We start from the raw sequence: 19,368 nt of genomic DNA on the forward strand, positions 1-19,368 counted from the left end.
ATCAGTCAACATCCACTCAGCCAAAGATGTCAGCTGTCCAGAGATTCACACACTTCACACTTAAAGGTTCACACTTAAAGTAGTCAAGTCAGACGCAGAAAAAAGTTATGCCGTGTAATGTGAAATTGAACCAATGATGTATGCATGTTAGTGAGAGTGTGATGTTCTGGCTGGGGTTAAAACTCACCCCATGGTGTTGAAGTCATCATCGGGAGGGACATAGTCCTCGTCATCACTGGTCAGGCCCAGTTCGTTACCATAACACTGATGGACAAAGTGCCACAGCTCTTTGGGACATAAGGGCTGAGGGAGGTAAATGAGAGGAAAGAGAAAGAGAGAGAAATTGAGAGAGATCAGAAAGACAAATGTACACAAGTACAGCAGATAAGGATGGAGGAGAATAAAAGAAGAGATGGTATCGTATATATCACAAAATTGTCAGACAAAATACAGTTTGGTCCCTTTACACCTGGCCATGTGTATCTGGATTGTGTCTGGATATGATTAATGTATTTATGTGGATTGAAGACACATTACAATTCCACTTTGTCATTATATGTCGTCATATTCTCTGACTTCCTCTGGAGGTGGACCAGATCTTCAACATCAATTTCTTTGATGTTGAATCACTGACAATGCATTCACTCTCACCTTTTCTAGGAGAGCGTTCTGCCAGAGTCTGAACATCATCATGTATGTCCGGTCCCTCGCCCCGAATGAGGTGAAAAAGTGCTGGGAGATGAGAGGAGCACAATTAACAGTCAGATAAAGAAGTGGTTTATGACTCAGAAGAAAGTTTGTCCTTTTCCAATCAGAGCAAAGCAACTGGGATTTCTTAGAAAACCAAGGAAGGAAAAAAGGTCAAAGTATGAGGAAAGTCATTGTTGATTACAAAGTGGTTTGTCCCAATGAAAGGCCATTGTATCTGGGCATGCAACTAATCTATGAAGTTGTTTTCTCAAGTTTCAGTCTGACAGACCAAAGGAACAACACACACTATTACCAATTTGGAATCTGAAACTTTTTGCATTTTTGCCTTTCATATGTTTGAGGAAAAATGGGCAAGACATACTGGGCAAATTTTGACCCACATTCAGACCCAGTCCACATCTTAATCCTCAAATTGGATTTTGTATAAACTTTTAAAATCAGCAGTTGCGAGCCCTCAGATTTCCAGATTATTTTCTTATTAAATGTCCCTTCTCTTCACGTGTGTGACCTGCCCACCTTTTCATTGTCAGTGCACAGCTGGATGGCGTTGGGGATGAGGCGGGCCGTCTTCTCCTTGGTCATGGAGCAGATGTCCTTCAATCTAACCATCAGCTTGAGAGTAAAGAACAGACTTGGTCACTTTCGAGGTTGAAGAGCCTCTGAACGTGCTCAGAATTGTTAAAAAAGTAAGGAATGGTATATAGCACTAGACATTGTAAGACTACAAGAGAGACACTGTAGGAGTTCTCCAATTAGAATGGTAGAGTCCTCACCAGGGTTTCCCATCTGAAGATGTTGCTGTAGAAACAAATCCAGTTCTCGGAGAGGTAGAGGCGTCCCTGCAGGAGGATGTCTCGCTGCAGGCACAGGAATAGTCTGGAAGGGGTCAAAGGTCAAAGGTCAACAAATGAAAACTGTCTTAGGACAAGTACATTTGCTTCATTTGCTTTGCTTGTTGTTAAAAAACTCTATTTCCGTTGTTTTCTCTGGATAAATGCTTGCCATTGACCCTAAATGCATCGTGTTTTTACTTGCTCTGCACCTCACATTGACTTCGATTCAGTTCAAAAGTGCAGATAAAATGCATGTAAAACACTGACACGAGTCTGTGTCCATTGAAATTACATCATTGCAAACCTTTTGCCAGGGACAATGTTATTTATAAGGAAGTCATATGCACAGGAAGGAAGCAGGATTACCAGCAGTTAAGGCCTACATGGGATCAGCTTGTTTACGGAAATGGCAAAGTCACCCGATGTCAGCAATTTTGTAGTATTTGTCACATATATCATTTTACTATTCTACACCAGAGTGACAGCATCATTGTCAACATATGGATAAAAAAAATTGTGGATGGAACAGAAGCTCTCAGGAGTAGGCAGAAAGTCATTACTTGCCAGTGAAGATGGGGAAAAAAAATAACTGCACAATGGTGGCAATGTATTTTATCTCTGAAGATGAGTTATTGTGCTGTAGCTGTCTTGTTTGAACTCACCCACAATGAGGCGCTCAGTGTCCGGCAGCTGCTTGAAGAGCTTCCTGAAGTCTTCATTACGCTGTTTGTAGGTGGGACTCAACACCTACAGGGGAGACAAAGGGACAGTTACAATAAATATGGATGGCTCTATCAAAACCCAGTGTATATATGTGCACAATATGCATATTTGCAATCATTAATTTTCCAAGCAGCCATTTACGTATTTTCTATACTCACAGCCATTTAGTGATCAAGAGACTGTTGACTTTAGACAAGAATTTAAAGAAAGACAAAGAGAAACGGACATTCCACGATTGCACTACCACATGAAAGACAAGGCACAATCTATTTTCCACAGCTTTCAAATGGCTATAATGCATACTATGTACAAAACTATAACCGGAATTACTATATTCAACCAGAGTTCTTTCCCTCTCTGCTCTTCTCCTTTGTTACCTTCCCTTTTTATCTCTGAGAGATCGAACCAACACTTTTCCGTCAACAAGTCTGGTCATAGTCAAGCCCCTCTGGCTGATTGTGAAAGTCAAACTACACTCTTCAGTCAGGAAAGGACCAGAGGGCGCATAGAGAGGCAAACAGGCCGCCACAGTTAAAAGCTGAAAGCTATAGCTTGGAATGACAGCTCAGAACCTTTGACCCAAAACAAAGGCATTACATTTAGTCTTGAAACACATTCACACACACACACACCATCCAAAATGTGAAATCCAGGCTTGAGCTTGAGACACAATTGATTTAATGGTCGTTGGTCCATTCTCAACAAAGGTTAGATTGATTTGGGGTTTTGAAGGCTGTGACAATATAATCAATAATTGTAAATTTGACTATTTTCAACCCTATTCTCAACATCTAACATCACTTCTCCAAACATCTAAGGGTCATTTTAACCCCAAATTCACATTTTCACACTGGAAATCAGATTCATGATCATGTCCGGTCCTTCTCCCACAGCGGCCCCATCGCCCAGACAAAGTGACTTACAGCGGGGACCTGCTCTGAGTCCCAGTCCCACCTCTGCCACTGGGCCGCCTCCCAGTCGCACTCCCAGCTCGCTTCCGTCTCCGAGTCCACGGCTGACGGACGCTCGCTCGCTTTCCTCCTTCTCCTTTTTGTCCTCCTTTTGTCTTCTCTCTTGTTTTGGCCTTTGTGCTCCCTTCTTTTGTTTGCGTCTACCCTGCCTCCCTCCATGTTTGTCTCTTTCTAGGTATTAGTGGCGCATATTCAGGTCATCACTGAACGTACACAAACACACCCTCCTGTCACACACTCTCGCACCGCCTGGAGGGACAGCAGCAGCAGGCTTGGGTAAATACACGCCTTGAACTCCTGAGAAGCATCACTCAGAATGCATCACTTTCTGTTGTACCCATGTAATACTATTGAACTTACATGCTGCTAGTTTTTCTCTCTCCCACAGAAATTGTATGAAATTAACTGGGCAGGTACACCAGAATATTTTAGGGTAGGGCGTAATGGTTAGCAAGCCAGAAAGGTGGTATCTCCTTCCATCTTTAGGTTAGTTTCCTACCACTCCTGTTTTAGGGGGAAAAACAATATTATTTAGATCATGAAAGCTTAATCAAGTCAAATAATTGGGGTTATGATAAGCACAGAAACTTAAATTCTTTTCTCTAGGTGCAAAACTAAGTAAAGACACTTAGATGTCTCCTCAATCAGATCTAAAGATATAGGTTTAAGTCTTATGAGATAATGAAATTCCAAACAATGCTTGAGAATGGTCTGTCCTCTCTCTCAGTATCTGTGGAGTTTTTGCGCCCTCGTCAAGTTGAAGCAGACCGCAGGTAGTCCATTAAGTTCTGCAGGATCTCTCAACATGTAGACCCTTCACTTCATATCACATCTCCAAGGGAATAGCTGGACTTAACGAAGCAGAAGCGCATCACTTTGTGCAGAAAACGCTCTTCTTTGCATCACTCCATGAGTGGCAGAACTCCAGCGGTCCCAACACGCACTTGTGATGTCCCACTACGAAACAGGCTCGCACAAATCAAACATCAGGGATAACATACTTCCAAGATTCCACCTCCGACTTTACTCTCTGGCTGCCCAGAATGTTTGGAAACAGTTGTGGAGGAGAGTGGAGTGGGAGGAGCCACAGTGAGAGTGTTTTTGTGGGTTAAGGAAAGAGGAGAAAGAGGGGAGAGAGGGAGGGAGGGAGGACAGAGGAGGGTCTGGGTTCACTAGAGTTCATCGCGAGTGTGTGTGTGTGTGTGTGTGCATGGCTGTTTGTTTTTCCTCATGTGAGTGTATGCTGTCATGAAAGTCTCCCCAAATCCTTTATTCCTCCTATTTCCTATCCCCTTTTCTCTTTTCTCTTCTCTCTTTTCTCTTTCGCTTTCTCTCAGCCTGTCAAGAGAGGGAGACTGGAACCTGCAGCAACTCAAAATAACATAAGGAAGTGGAGCAACCAATCGACTTCCTGGAGAAGCTATCTCTCTCCAAGACTGTGTGTGTGTGTGTGTGTGTGTGTGTGTCCTACACAATTGATACTTTCCTGAAATTTTACTTGAGAAGAACTAAAATCATTGGTTTAAAAACCTACTTATGAAAAAGAGGAAGTTGCAAAAGTGAACATTGTAACATACAGTATGATGACACATGGATGAAAGGACAGAGGTCAAGCTAGGTTATTTCGATAAAAAAATAAAATAAATAAAAGTACAAAATAAAAATGAACACTGTAATGGAGTCGTTTAATATGTGTCAAAACACACTTAAATAAAAGTAAAATTACTGACTTCAAAAATGCTCAAAAAAGAAACACAAGGAAGTTACTCAATTACAGCAATAAGAGTCCATCCATGTGTGTGTGTGTGTGTGTGTGTGTAGCAGTGCCAACTTTCTGAGAAAAACAAGTTCCCTTTACAGCCATTGTAGATTTTCTCTTCCTCGAAAGAGAAAAATATTGAATGTTGAGGTTCAGTGTAGAGAGACAGAGCAGCACAGAGACATTCATTATGCGTGTGTGTGTGTGTGTGTGTGTGTGTGTGTGTGTGTGTGTGCACGCATGTGGGGAGGGGTGTGTGGATTTCTGATGTAAACACGTTAACATTGCCAAGGACAACGCCCCCCCCTTTCTCTCTCTCTCCCTCTCTCTGTCCATTCCCCCTTTCCTCTTCTTTCTTTCTCTTTCAATCTTTTCAATCTCTCATTTCACTCCCCTTTGCTCTATTGTTTTTCAGCAGCCTTTTCTTTTTTTATTGCAGCCCCGATCTTTCCCTCTCACAATCTCCATTTGTCTAGCTTCTTGGAAGTCTCCCTCGAGTGAACTCTACTATGGGATCAGTGCTGAGGTCGGTGTTGTGGGCGTGGGTTTCATACTAGACAGGCAATTCACCCCCCCCGACCCCCCAACACACACACACACACACACACACATACACACACACACAATATGAGAGCTTACAGTATGCTTGCATTGTGCTCCTGTACACCCTCTGGTGGCTGTGCAAGAGACATTACAATGCATGTAAACTTTGTTTTTAGCAAAAGCTAACCCTGCTGGCTAGCTAGCATGCTGACGCTAACTAGCATGGTAAAGTTCACTTACTACCATAGCAAGACTATAGCTAGCTCTTCACTTTTCGACTTCTTAGTGCTCTCCATTTGACGAATGTTGCCGGTAATGTTTAACGTTACCGAAGGTTACAGTTGATTAATCGATTATTCAAAAAAGGAATCAATAGATTCATCGATAATGAAAATAATCATTAGTTACAGCCCTTGTAAGCGGGAGCGTATCTATGTTCCCAGGGTCCTATGTTCCCCAGTTCTACATATGTGCTCTCCCAGGGTCCTATGTTTAACCCTAACCCTAACATCTACAAACAACCAACCTAACCTTAAATCCTAACCCTAACCCTAACCGTAACTAACCATATTAAGCTAATACAGAGCTGGGGAACATCTTTTTCAGGTTCCCATTATGTGCCATATAAATCTGGGGAACATAGGACCCTGGGAACATAGGACCCTAGGAACATAGGAATGACTCCCTTGTAAGATTCTTCTAGACCCGGTAATGTTGATATAAATTAATTTCATGTCTGTGCCTTGGACTCAAAATTAAACACGACCCATTATCTGGACTGGTGAATCTGGATTGATGCCATGTTTAACAATGGAAGAAATTCATGCTTGGCTCCTTTTATATGGGCAAATAAAAAAAAAAATTCAGACCAAGTTATATACCAGCACAAGACTTTATATTTTGCCTCTTATTATTCAGTGCACTTTTATATTTGCATCTTGACCCATGGTAATACTGTTGCTTCAAGAGCTCCTGTAACTTTATTTATGTAGCACTTTAGTGCTTTACACCAAACTTCACTTTGGTGTCATTTTCAACACAAGAAGAGCTCCCTTTACACACATCTCTTGCGACAAGGCAAGTTTATTAATAACAGAAAAAACAGAGAATTAAGTTGACCACGACTTCAGGAACATCAATAACATCACAAACAGCATGTGTTCCTTCCAGCCAAAGGATTTGACAATTACTGCGGACTTGTTGCTATGTCTACTGAGCTTCAAACAACATGTAATCACTGCGGCAGTGTGTTGAGAGCTAGCACAGTCCTCTATCTCCTGCCGATTCTCAGTTGCTGCTGCCACAGTTGATAATGAAAGTCCCTCTCTTCTGCCTCATTGGAGCAGCTCTGCTGCAGCAGCCTTTGCAGTAGCTCCTGAAATCAGGCTGGACAAAGGCAGCACAAACCGGCTCTATAATCGGCTGTGCTAATCAGTGGAACCATCATCTTTGCCTTCAAACCCCTTGTATCAACAAGATCATTATGTTTGGTGACCTTCAATCATCATCCCAGTCCACAGACAGGTGGTAATGGTCTGTCTGACTGGCAGCAATTGGTCTTTCAAAATAAGTGCTGCTGCAACATCCAACCCCCTGGATTAGCATTGGTTCTAAGAAGCCTATGGTCTTCTGCAGGATAGCTAAATAGAAAGATCGTTACGAGTTTGACCTCCACAGGACTCACCACAAAAACAAGCCTCTCATCGGCCCCTCCAACTGAGCTCATGACTGAACAACAGAGTTTGGGCTACAAATAAGCAGAAGAAGACAAGCTCTTCTCTTCTTCACCTACATCCTCATGTTGGTTCCTCCTCAGACATGTTGCTTTCTTGCGTCCTACAGCCCTGCATTCAAACCACCGCAAACTAACACAGTGCACATACTACAAGCCCTGTGAATAACTGTGAAATTCATCTCCAGTTCCTTAGTATCTGAGTTAAGAAACACAATGGCTTGTCTCCACAGCAACATAACATGCTTTTACTCCTCTATTTTGCATCATAAGGAAACTAGGAAAGTTTGTGCTATGGCTCATTAGAGAAAACATAGGACGTTCAAAACTGTAACCCTGGTACCAACATGTACCAGGGTTACAGTTAGGAACATATATTCCATTCACAAAAAAAACTACCACTCTCAACTGGACATGGCCCAAACTTTTCTTGTTTCACAAACACCACCACTGCTTTGCTCAAGCTGATACTGAACTAATCCATCAGTGACCCACTTCCACAAACAATACCTTCTCAATATCTCCTCTTCTGTACAGTCACACACTCCCACACCATTGTGGTGGGGCAGCAGGGAGGCCTAGTGCTTGGAGAACATCCCAATTTAAAGCCCTGCAGCAGCCGGTCTTGCATCAATGTGCTCATTTCACATTTCGGGAGACCAGGCTTGATTAGTGAATTAATGGTTGAGGGGAGGCCTAGTCCCTCGGCGTCTGAACATCATCTTAACATCCCTAACCTAAACTTCACCTCCTGCAAATTGTTATACAGCAGAAAATAGCCACTATCCATTATCTACATAATGGGAAAATGTCATGAAAAAGACCAAACACATCCCAAACCCACTATTACTCTCAGCCAAAGAGACACATTGTGACAGAGAGTCGCTAATCGTTCTCTCTCCCAGTCAAATGAAGTTCATGCTAGTGGAGCGCTCTACAGATCAGCTGAACAATGTCTCTTGTTGTCTGTTCCACTGCATTTCTGCTGCCCCCAGACACAAGCTGGGTGAATTATGACATGGAAGTCTGAGGAAATTTCAATACACACACTCAGTGGACTGGACGGATGCATATGCACAGCTATATACACAAATAGAGATATACACATAGACCACAGCTTCACTAAATTGTCCCTGTCCAATGGGATAAATACCAGTAATTATGAAACCTTGATATAATTACCGTAAAATCGTAAATGAGACCATGGCCAAATAGTAGCCTCTATCTCACATCAGTAGTATTGTTTGTGCTGAAAAGGATACACGTGTTGGAAGTGATTTTTCCATTGGTCTTTCACTCCTTCTACCATCTGCCTTTGCCAGAAACTCTGAAAGCTTTAGGAGGAACAGTGCCCTCTTCCTGTCTTGTGCCATAAAGCAATCTTTCTTTGTGCCAGCAGATTTACCGCTAATTCCCAGGTATTTCCCAGATTTTACGGTAAATACATTAATGCCTCAAAATAAATGTTATTGATTTTGTCATTATTTACTGCTGTTAAAATGTTGCATGCAAAGTAAAGATTAAATCATGGTCAAAAGCTACACTACATACAGCTACATTACAGCTGTATGCAAACTTGTGCACAGCTCTTCAGCCAAATAACCCTGAATCAAAAAATGAATGAAACAGTTGCACAAAATATTAAGTGAATGACACTTTTTGGATCACAAATTAAAGACCGAAATGTAGTACAGCTTAACAGTCATGTCAGACCACATACCTACTCATGATAAAACATAACAAACATCACATCATATACTGTGGCACTTAAAAAAGGTAGAAAATAGATATGGACTTACATTGTACCAGCTCTGACTTTTCTGTTGTCGAAACCAAGCATGGATGAGGAGGTCAAGGTGCAGAACAGGGCAAAAGGTGAGAAAGACAAAAGTTAGAAAGACTTTAATCAACAAAGAAACTGATAACAATACAATCTTAGCAGTGCACTGTATTGTACAGTAATACGAGTGCATGTGCTACTTTAAAGCCACAATATCAAGTTCCAACCAAAAGCTCTGCCAGATTTTTTGAAAGCAGATGGGAGTTGGAACATCAAACATCGAGCTATTGGTGACATAAGAACATTCAGTGTTTCTCAATGGGATTGTGCCTTTAAAGCAATATATCACACATTACTCATACTTGCCACAAAGTGGCAGCAGTACCTCACAGAAATAAAATAATGTACACTCAAACATTATGCCATTGTTACCCAGGGATCTGCTACTTTCATACTAAAATGACACGACCTATGTGTACATACATTGATTAAAAAAAGAAGGCATATATGAAACCCATATATAACCCAAAACAGGATTCACAGATGCTGTTCCTAGGTTATTGGACACTAATACCATAAACAGGTCTGTCTCAAAGCTGGAAACAAGAGAGCCAATGGTTTTGCAGGGATAGGAATACATTTTCTGGTTAATCCTCTGTCACAACAGTGAAATAACAAGCAATCAAACATGAAAGCTCAAACAAGTTTTCTACGAGTCCACAAAGTCTGTCTCCAATTCATTGTCATGACAAAACAAAGCTTGGCATTCTTGTTTCCAGCTTTAGGAACAATTGCTCATGATTCATAATGATTGAATGGTTGAAGATTATACACAGGTAGACAGATTGCATAAGTGAATTCTGTTTTAGGGTGGATTTTCCCTGTTTGAGTGTTTTATAAGAACAGTTTGCCTTTTAGAATACATTTCATTTGAAGAGTTAATTTCCAAAACATTATACTGTATGTATCCTTTTTTGGAAAAGGAATTCATTACCTTAAGTTCCACATTTGTTACCTTGAACATACCAGTCAGTAGCCAGTCTGTAAGTATCATCATTTTGTCAACCAAGGACTTAAATTACCTGCTATCCTTCAAAATATACCATAATTTGGTTTTCATTTTTGCTGTTGATCAAGAGTAAGAGTAGGTGTCACTTGTCAAATAGTGGATAACATTTTGGAATGAAACTCTTCATTTGCTTTCTTTTCTCTCACTGGGAAAGTGTCCATTGAGACAGAGAGAGAGAGACAGAGAGAGAGAGAGAAAGAGATTTAACCATCATTACATAACTTTTCAAACTAATGAGGTTCATATCTCTGTTATCTCTATGGATAGCATTTAAAGCGTAGCAGCTGTCACAGGCCATCCCAGGCCATAATTATGACCAATCCAACCGCTGTGTTGTACGAAGAAGCAGATTTAGAGAGCTGAGCTGAATACAAGATGATAACTGAGGAGTTGGGAACGGGATGAGTTGGGGAGCAGCATCACATACTGGTAGGTCAATTGTCAGTTGTATTTCTAAAATGTGGGTTAGGGGAGCATGAGGAACATATAAGAGAGAAAATGCGAGTGCTTACTTTAATCAGGTTTAACCTGTCATACTGGAAAGAACATCCATAAACAGAGAGATAACATGGTCATGCAGATGTGAGGGTGAGGTAAAAACACAGACACAGAGACAGCAACAGTAACAGTTGGAAAAAAGGTTGTCTATTGGAAGGACTCTCAGTCTAAGCTACAGTTTCTCTCTTTCTGGCTTCAGATGTGTTCATTGGCGAACATTCTGTGTATGTGCATGTTTGAGGTGTGTGTGTGTGTGCTTGTGTTGCTGTGGACATGTGAGTACCCAATCAACCCCATGAACTTCATCAATCCCTACAAAGTATAACTAGAATCGCTCAATACTGCAAAATGGCTACAGAAACCATAGTCCTTATTGAAAGCAAGAACAAAATAGGAGCAATGTGTGGGGCCCATGAGATAAGACAAGCACATTTAACAGGCAGGGCTAATACAGGGAAACACAGATGTAAAGGTGTACAGGCATGGTAAAGTCAGATTAGAGAGGCCTGGAGTTGGAGATAAAGAGGTTAGAAACAAGAGAGGTTCAATTAGCGGGTAGTTAAGAGTCAGGTCTATATTAGTTTATATACTAGAAGAAGTGAAATAAAGTTTAGTTGCTGAAATAATTAGTGAATTTACATTTTTACTTTTAATATGCTTTGTAGGATACTATTCAGATTTATATATGGTTAGCTGGCTGTGAGCAATTGCTCTGGGAATTAAGGTGGATTCATTCAAATGAATTGAGATGCCAATTAGCACAATGTTGAAACAGGTTAGGACAGCTCATAATAGTACGATAATAGCTTAGCAGGCTTGTTCCAGACAGAATAAAATCCCAGGAAAGAGAAAGATCCAGAAAAGAATGATGCTTACTTTAGGATGCCGCTTGTGAGACTATTGCATGCATGAGAAGGAAAGAAAGAAATCAGATTCAAAAACAAAGACATAGCAAAGTACAAAGGGGAGGAAATAAAAGAGTCCATGTGAGTTTTGACTTTGTTGACTTGTAATTAAGATGGTGCAAAAACTATACAATCGCCATCTCTAAAGGTAAGAAATAAAAAATAAGAAATGGTTAAAATAATAAGATGATGTGTGTTTGACAAAATCAAATCCAAAACAACAACATTGGCATGGAATGGAGTTATGAGAATGAGAAGGTCATGAGTGTGTGCTACACTGCTAGTGCTATTCATTTTATTCTTCAAAGAGGACTACAGTTAAAGTGATTGTAGCTGCATTCTTTTATTACAATACTTACAGATATGCAACATAAAAGGACTACTCCAACATGCTGGGAGTTTGGCCCATTGGTCACCTTACCCAAGATGTGATGAGAGGATTGCCACTAAAATCATCTTTGTACGTCTGGTAGCTGGTAGTTATGTTCCGTGCGCATGCTAACGCTTTTGCATACATAATATCAAAGCCCCTATGTTTAGAATATTTACTTCAATATATCATTTATTTATTTTGATAGCATAGTATGGCTTTAGAGAAATGAAACCATCATGGTGTGAATTGGTTAAGTCTATGGGTTGCTCTCTGTGTTTGAAGGACAACTTTGAAGTAGGCTACAATCGCACGGTGCCTAGCTAGCTGTGCATTAACTTGTAGCTGTAGCTGAAGTTACTACAGTCCTGGAATAATCAGGATAACCACATAATTCACCAATGTATTGTCAAGAATAAATAGATACTCTAATGCTACCATCCGGTAGGTTTGCTTTCTTTCGGTATGATATTTAGCCTGTTAGCCAAAATGTTTTGTTAGTATTGAGGCAAGTCATCTTTGCAACAGCCAATGTAAAATACTCCCACTGAGGGACTCAAGGGGTCACCAAAGTCATCAAGTAAGTTTCAGATTCTACTGGTTGTAGCTTTAAGTAATCGCTGGCAACTAAGTGAGAAAATTAGTATATTTGCAGCTCTCGGCTGGATGGTTAGTTAGTTTTAATCATGTGTCTCAACCTGCCAGGCTTGTTTAAGGGATTGGTGAAATAGACATAAAATTTGACAAAAAGAATGCACTTTCAATGGCTTATCTGTCTTCCTGTGGGACTTGTTTTATTTACACAGGAAGTGAGTGAAGTTAGAGCTTTTGCACAGCTAAAAGCTGAAGCAGCTAAAGTTTTTGCGCTGTTGTTTCATAATAGATTTCACTAATGATGAGGCTTGAGATTTTGTTTTCCTAAATTATCTATATACAGGCCTTAGAATAAAAACCAATACCAACTTTGGATTACTAAAAGGTTTATCTTCATACTTCATACTCTGGATAATGCTAATCGCCTACGATTACTTAACACACTGTTTGCCAAAGTGTTACCATGTGCACTGGACAGAGCTATCTACCAGAGACACAGAGGTGATTTGGGTAAGGTGACAAACGTGCCACACTCTGAAAACATCATAGTCATTTAATGTGTTCATCCTTCAGTATGACAAGAATGAGTAACAAAATACACTTCTTGTATTATCCAAGTTGTGAATACTACAGCCGGCTAGATTGTTTTTCTATTTCAGATAATTCAATCTCTGTACACTTATGCAGTTGGTAGAAGTAAAGTTAATAAAAAACAATGAAGTCTAATCCAAGTCTAGTAGCTATGCCAGCTATTTTTTGGGCACACTGTAAACCATGATAAATACAATCCATTTAAAAAAATCTGTTTTTCAAGCTGCCTGCAAAATTGGCTGAAATCAACCAAACTAACCATTACACATAATGGCTAATTTGTTAACTCTCAAGAGTTACTGGCTTTGTTTGTTTGTTGCTTGACACAACAAACAAACAAAGCCAGTATGCTTGTTCAATATACAGTATATGACTGTTGAATATATGTTGGTATATGTGTACTGGCTGTGTATGTATGCTATAATGTACTTCTATATATAATAAACTTGTGTCAAGATAATGATATTTGCAGTCTGGTGTGTTGCATTGTTGCATATCAATGCACATTAATCATTTCTGTTTACCTACTCTGGAACTCTGGAATGGAGGGGACCAGATATAAAGGTAGCTTTTTGACTGTTCATTCAACATGACTAAACATGGGCTATCCTAACATTAAAGCTGGCAGTGAGTCTGCACTTTAACTTCGGCAAAGTGGCAAAGTTAATTCTGTAAGTGTATGTGGTTCAGAAAGAGCACACAAGCACTTCAGCATATGAGTATACACATTAAAAGAATACACCAAGTTTTGGGGAGATTGTCATGTTGGTCAAGAGATTGTCACGTTGGTCAACTTACCTGTTGCGTGATGAGAACATAGAAACCACAAAATCATCAACATGTCCCCAGTAGATAAATTTGTTCACTCTGGTGCTCCATGCTAACACTTTAGCATACACTATGTTGAGTGATAGTAGGCCACCAGCATCTCAAAAGTGAAAAAATGAAAAGTTGTAGCAGCTCTAAAGCTAAATGGTAAGTAATATTACATGATATGTGACTGTCTGTCAGTTTTGTGTGGGAGATTGGTCAAATTACAGTCCAAACCATGTAATTCTTTGCAGTTTAGATAATGCTAGTTGCCTGCTATCATTGAACATATAGTGCATGCTAAAGTGTTAACATGGAGCCAGTAATCTACCAGGATGTTTTTGGTGTCTATGTTCTCATCAATTAACAGGTAAGTTGACCAATGGGCCAATCTCCCAAAAACTTGCTGTATTCCCCTAAGTGTTCCCACCATTGCATGTAGAACAAATCACATTGGTGTTTGCCCTAAAACGTGTGTCTGTCTGCTCACCTTGGAGTTCTTGCCACCACTGCGGGTATTACTGTTAGTGGGATGGACTGACTGGGAGCAGGTGCGCGGCTGCTGGGACGGCTGTTGCTGTTGCTGGGCCAGCTGTTCGGGCGTGGTGGGGGAGCGGTCCGAGGCCTGGTCTGACGAGCCCTTCTCCACCATGGTGCTTTCAACCTCGGGGCTCAGCTGGGGCGTGGACGAGCGGGAGCGCTTCCGCAGGACGGGCGAGCAGGCAGGGGTGCTCCGGTTCGAGTTACTGGCAGTGCTGGAAGGGAAGAGAAAGAGCTTGAAGTCTTTAATTAGTCAGTGGGAAAGCAGCGAGGGTCACAACTAGGGTTCGGCCAATATGGGTTTTTGAAGGCTAATATTGATATTTTTTGGATTGAAGCTGCGGAGAACTGATATTTTGTGCTTATATTCAATAAACCAATATTTTGGTCTAACCCTAGTCACAACACATGAAGTAGAAAAATCAGCAACCATTCAATATTAAGCACTGTTAAAGCAATGGTATGATGAATTATTCTACAATCATCAACTCCTGACCAATCCCAGCGCTTCACACTCTGTGTCAGGGCATCTCACTCAGTGTTCACTTGTAGTACACCGGATGATGCGCTCCAACCCGATGGGCAAGACAGGCGCTGACGTAAAAACCAGATAAAACATAAGCATCGAGTGGTGAGGGTTTGCGTTTCCTCCTGCAAGATATTATTTAGCTTTTTAATGCTTTTCTATCCTTGTGAAAAACATGTTTTTGCGGTTACGCCACGCCTAGCTACTGGAAAAAAAGTATTGTTGTTGTCTGTACTTTATTTTAGCGGCTAACTCCCGGTGTTGATAACAAGCGCAGCCTTGGAGATCTGGTGGGATTGTCAAATACGCAGTGAGGTTGGATGCCATCTCCCCCCTGCATTGCACCCTTCAGTCAAAAGGTCAAATGACATAACAACACACAGGGGTCAATCCAGCCTTCCTGAGGTCACACACGTCTCTTCCGGACATTAGCATGTGATTCACTGTCAATGAAAGGCAGCCTATGATATATAGCCTATATTGATGTATGACACTGACTGTCTACTGCATGCTAAGTATATGCTAAGTGAAAATATCCCTCCCTCCAACTAAAGCACCACAGCAGCGTTATGCTTCTTTAAATAGCCTGCACTCTATACTTGTAAATTACAGTAGCCTCAATAGTAAGACAGGATCACCTCTATTTTCTCTTCATGCAATAAAATCCTTCACTTATGGACAGCGTATTCCATGTTTAAGTAAATATGCAGCATTTTTTTTTACAATTCAATAAAATATAAAACCAGACAGTCCAGCCATCACAGTCAGATATCACACATTCCCCTCTTTGCGCTGCATGCAACTGTGGATGCAAACACATACGGTGCTCATATTGCATGGTAGAGTGAAAGTGAATAGCTTGCATTGGAGGGTGGAAATGAATAGTACGCATGGGAGGGTGAAAATGAATAGGATGCATGGTTGTGGCTTGACTGTCTGACTAGCCTAAGATAAACTAAGGCTAATCAGAGCATCTGATGCATTAGGACCCAGACATGGTGGGATGTATAATGGTGCAAGGTGACACTCCCCCTCCCCTCCCTCCGTCAATAACACGCAAACACACTACTGCAAGCGCAAAGCAACACCGAGACAGAGACAATGCATTAATTAGGAGGAGACACTAACCGACCTGGCAGCCATGGAAGACTGTGCCCACAGCATCAGACTCTACCTGCTTCATTCATCCATTCAGACTCAGACAGCAACAACAGAAGAAGAGGAGGAGGAGGAGACCGAGGAAGCAGAGAAGAAGAGGAGGAGGAGGAGGAGACAGAAGGCAGAGGGTCCGTACATAGGGGGTCGGTCATAAACAGACAGCCAGGACCCCCCCTCCCTCCCTCCCTCCAGAAAATACAGCTGAATGGATTGGCTCTTTTCTAGCTCCCTCCTCCCCTTTTTTCCCTCTCTCTCTCTCTCTCTCTGCAGGATGATTCACAGGCTGCTGCTGCTGCTGCTGCAAAGCCCCTTCTCTCTCCCCTCGCTCTCCTCCTTCCTCTTTCTGGACCCCCCCCCACCCCCCACCCCCCACCCCTAAACCCACCGAATCCACTGCCGTGATTGGATGCCACAGCAGAGCGCCGGTGACTGCTACTGTTGCCGCTTTGCATACATAGGCTTTTTTTTCACACGGGTACAGGCCGACCACTCCCTCCCGCTCACTTATTCATGATCTTCATGAATGAAAGCCGCTGACGTCGGTTAACCCTCACTGTCACACCATGCTGCCGGGCCCCTCCCCCTTAAACAGACCACCCACACACACACACACACACACACAACTCACACACTTCTGCCATCTCATGCTCATACTCTCCTTCCTCAAATAAGCCTGCAGTATTATCCCCCCTTTTTTCCTCTTCATTGTCTTCTCTCCTCTCCCATATGCTTGGCTAATACACTTAGTACATGATAATCCCTTTCTCAGTTTATTGCTCGACTCCATCACTTGTGTGTTGGCCCTTGTCGTCTGTATACCTCCTCTTATCCAGTGCAAATGGAAAAATGTTAACGCTCCATTTTTCAATTTCTTTTTTTTTTTATACGTTATTGCAAGAATTTACGTAAATTTACATTTGCTTACATATGATATTGTTCATACTTATAGCATCTTACAATATTTATATATTTTATAGTGAAAAAAAAATAAAAAAGGAATTATAATAATAATAATAATAAAGTAAAATAAAAAGGAGGAAAAGAATGATAAGATAAACAGGCTAGTATGATGGTGCACATACATATATACACATACATATACAGTATACATATACATGCATCCATACATGCACATCTGTACATACCTGTACACATAAAAAAAAGAAAAAGTTAACTCTTCAAGGCTGAATCCTTCAATATTGTTTAATTGTGATCCACATATTTAATCCATTTATTCCACCGTTTCCAGTATTCCAATTCTTGATTTCTGATTCTATAAGTTATTCTTTCCATTTCTAAAATGCTGTTTACATTTGACTTCCAGTTGTTAAATGAAGGTGGAGTAGGTTTTAACCAGTTCCTCGTTATCTGCTTCATAGCTGAAATTCTAAGTATCCTGTATAGGTATCTGTCTATTTCTAATGTGAGTTCAGATTTTTCGTTTTTCAATTTTGATCTCTTTTCTTTACGGTTCTTTGATTCCGATCGCGATTTATTGCTTATTGTAATCAGAGCAGCCGTTCAGCTTCGGGTTTGTCTAGCGGAAATACAATAGTCGTCTCACTAAGTGCCATTTCTCTCGATTCCGTTCGATTTCCCATCTTCGGGCGGGCTGTGATTTAGACGTAGCGCGAGAAAACTGCTGATGTAGTCGTGCGCGCTGTGTTGATGTCAGTAATCATATATCAGTGTGACATTAAGTCATTAGGTGTGAGGAGTATTATAACATAACACGCCGCTTTTGCTTTCTCAATGATGGTAAAACCACAGTGAAGTATGACAGCTAGGTTTTTGGCCTGAGGAGGCGCTGGCTCTGATCTGGGCCCTTGAACAGATACAACAGGATATTGCTGTAGTAATACACACACACACACACACACACACACACACACACAAGATCACCTGACACACTTGGCCAGTAACTTTTGGAGACGACAACATTTGAAAGCCTTGGTTACACACGGTATTTGACCTTTGCCTGCTTTCAAACTTTGTCCCTGCTGACCACCATACACTCTCTGACCATGAGCCAATCAAACCAAAGCAAAACAATGGCTCTGTATGAAACAAGTTCCTGATTGGCTGCCTGTTACGCCGTTCCACACAAAGCTGTAGGCTATACCTCTTGCAAACTCGGACATATATGAATGTATATGAATTAGTTTACCAGCCCTCGACAGGTGAGCCAAAAAGATATTTAAAAAGATATATTCACACTCTGCAGACACACACACACACACACACACACATATGCATTCAGATCTTTCCACAATCTGGTCTCATCTATGTAGTTGTATCCTGTTATGCCTTGTGCTGTGTTACTCTAGTAATCACTGAAGAAAATAAAGCAAACTTTTCACTCCTCTACAATTTACAAGCACTAGTTAACAATGGAACTGTATGTATGAAAGAAATGATTGTATGATCATGATGATTATGTACTGTTGTATAGTACATGTTTGGAAACCAATTCAATTCGTCTCATCTCAATATGGTTTGAATATACAAACTGTTGTTTGTCAGGTTTTGAAAATTTGCACTTTGCATATTGTTGCAGCAATATTGTTTCTGATAAATAGTTATGAAATTATTGCCTCAGTTTGTATCCCTTGACAAACAGAAGTCCTCATTCAGCAGACTGTATGGTGATGCAATGGGCCAAGGCAGTGGGTCTTTTATCTGTTTTTATTTCAAATGTGCATAGACAGTAAATATAATCAGTGACTCTTACCATCTACAGAAGATATTTCATTCAATGCTAATTCAATCTTTGCGAATCCCATTAGCATGATCATAAACAAGGGTTGCAAATTAAATTCCACGAGTTATCAAATAACTGAAGTAGTATTTGACCCCCTGATTTGTTCTCTTCTAGATTAGAGCTGGATTTGTTAACACTATGTGTAAATGAGTGCAGATCGTATTCTGCCCGCCTCTAGAGAGAGAGAGATGTTGACCTCTTGCTGACCTACGACTTCAGCTGACTACAGGCTTTCTGTCTTTGAAGGATTATGTCTGTTGTCAGTGAGTTAATATGATGATTTCCGATAAACATCACTCATTTATTCCAAGTGCTTCTTTTTACCCAAATAAGCGATGGCAGCTGCATTAGACAACATATGAGCCCTTAGGGTTATATCAAATAACATTATTAAAGTCTTACAATGTTTAAAGAAATTAAAAGGAAGGATGAATCTGATAAAAAATAATAATAATAATAAAGCTATAATCGAAAAATGGCAACCAAAAATAAAT

General features: G+C 40.8%; 1 protein-coding gene across 1 annotated transcript in view; it reads right to left on the reverse strand.

The window, feature by feature from the left end:
- Window positions 1-187: 187 nt before the first annotated feature.
- LOC139638312 (protein Aster-B-like) overlaps window positions 188-19,368 on the reverse strand; it is a gene marked incomplete at its 3' end in the record, with an annotated part of 37,499 nt that continues 18,318 nt past the window's right edge. The window contains 8 exon segments of the mRNA XM_071512415.1: window positions 188-303; window positions 652-732; window positions 1,228-1,323; window positions 1,485-1,576; window positions 1,579-1,587; window positions 2,207-2,291; window positions 9,072-9,092; window positions 14,380-14,635. Coding sequence (XP_071368516.1) covers window positions 188-303; window positions 652-732; window positions 1,228-1,323; window positions 1,485-1,576; window positions 1,579-1,587; window positions 2,207-2,291; window positions 9,072-9,092; window positions 14,380-14,635 — 756 coding nt within the window.

Source organism: Centroberyx affinis, unplaced genomic scaffold (assembly GCF_046629955.1).
Source record: "Centroberyx affinis isolate AG114_WGS23_722 - 3 ecotype Tasmania unplaced genomic scaffold, CSIRO-AGI_Caff_v1 ptg006264l_1, whole genome shotgun sequence".
Taxonomy (NCBI): Eukaryota; Metazoa; Chordata; class Actinopteri; order Beryciformes; family Berycidae; genus Centroberyx; species Centroberyx affinis.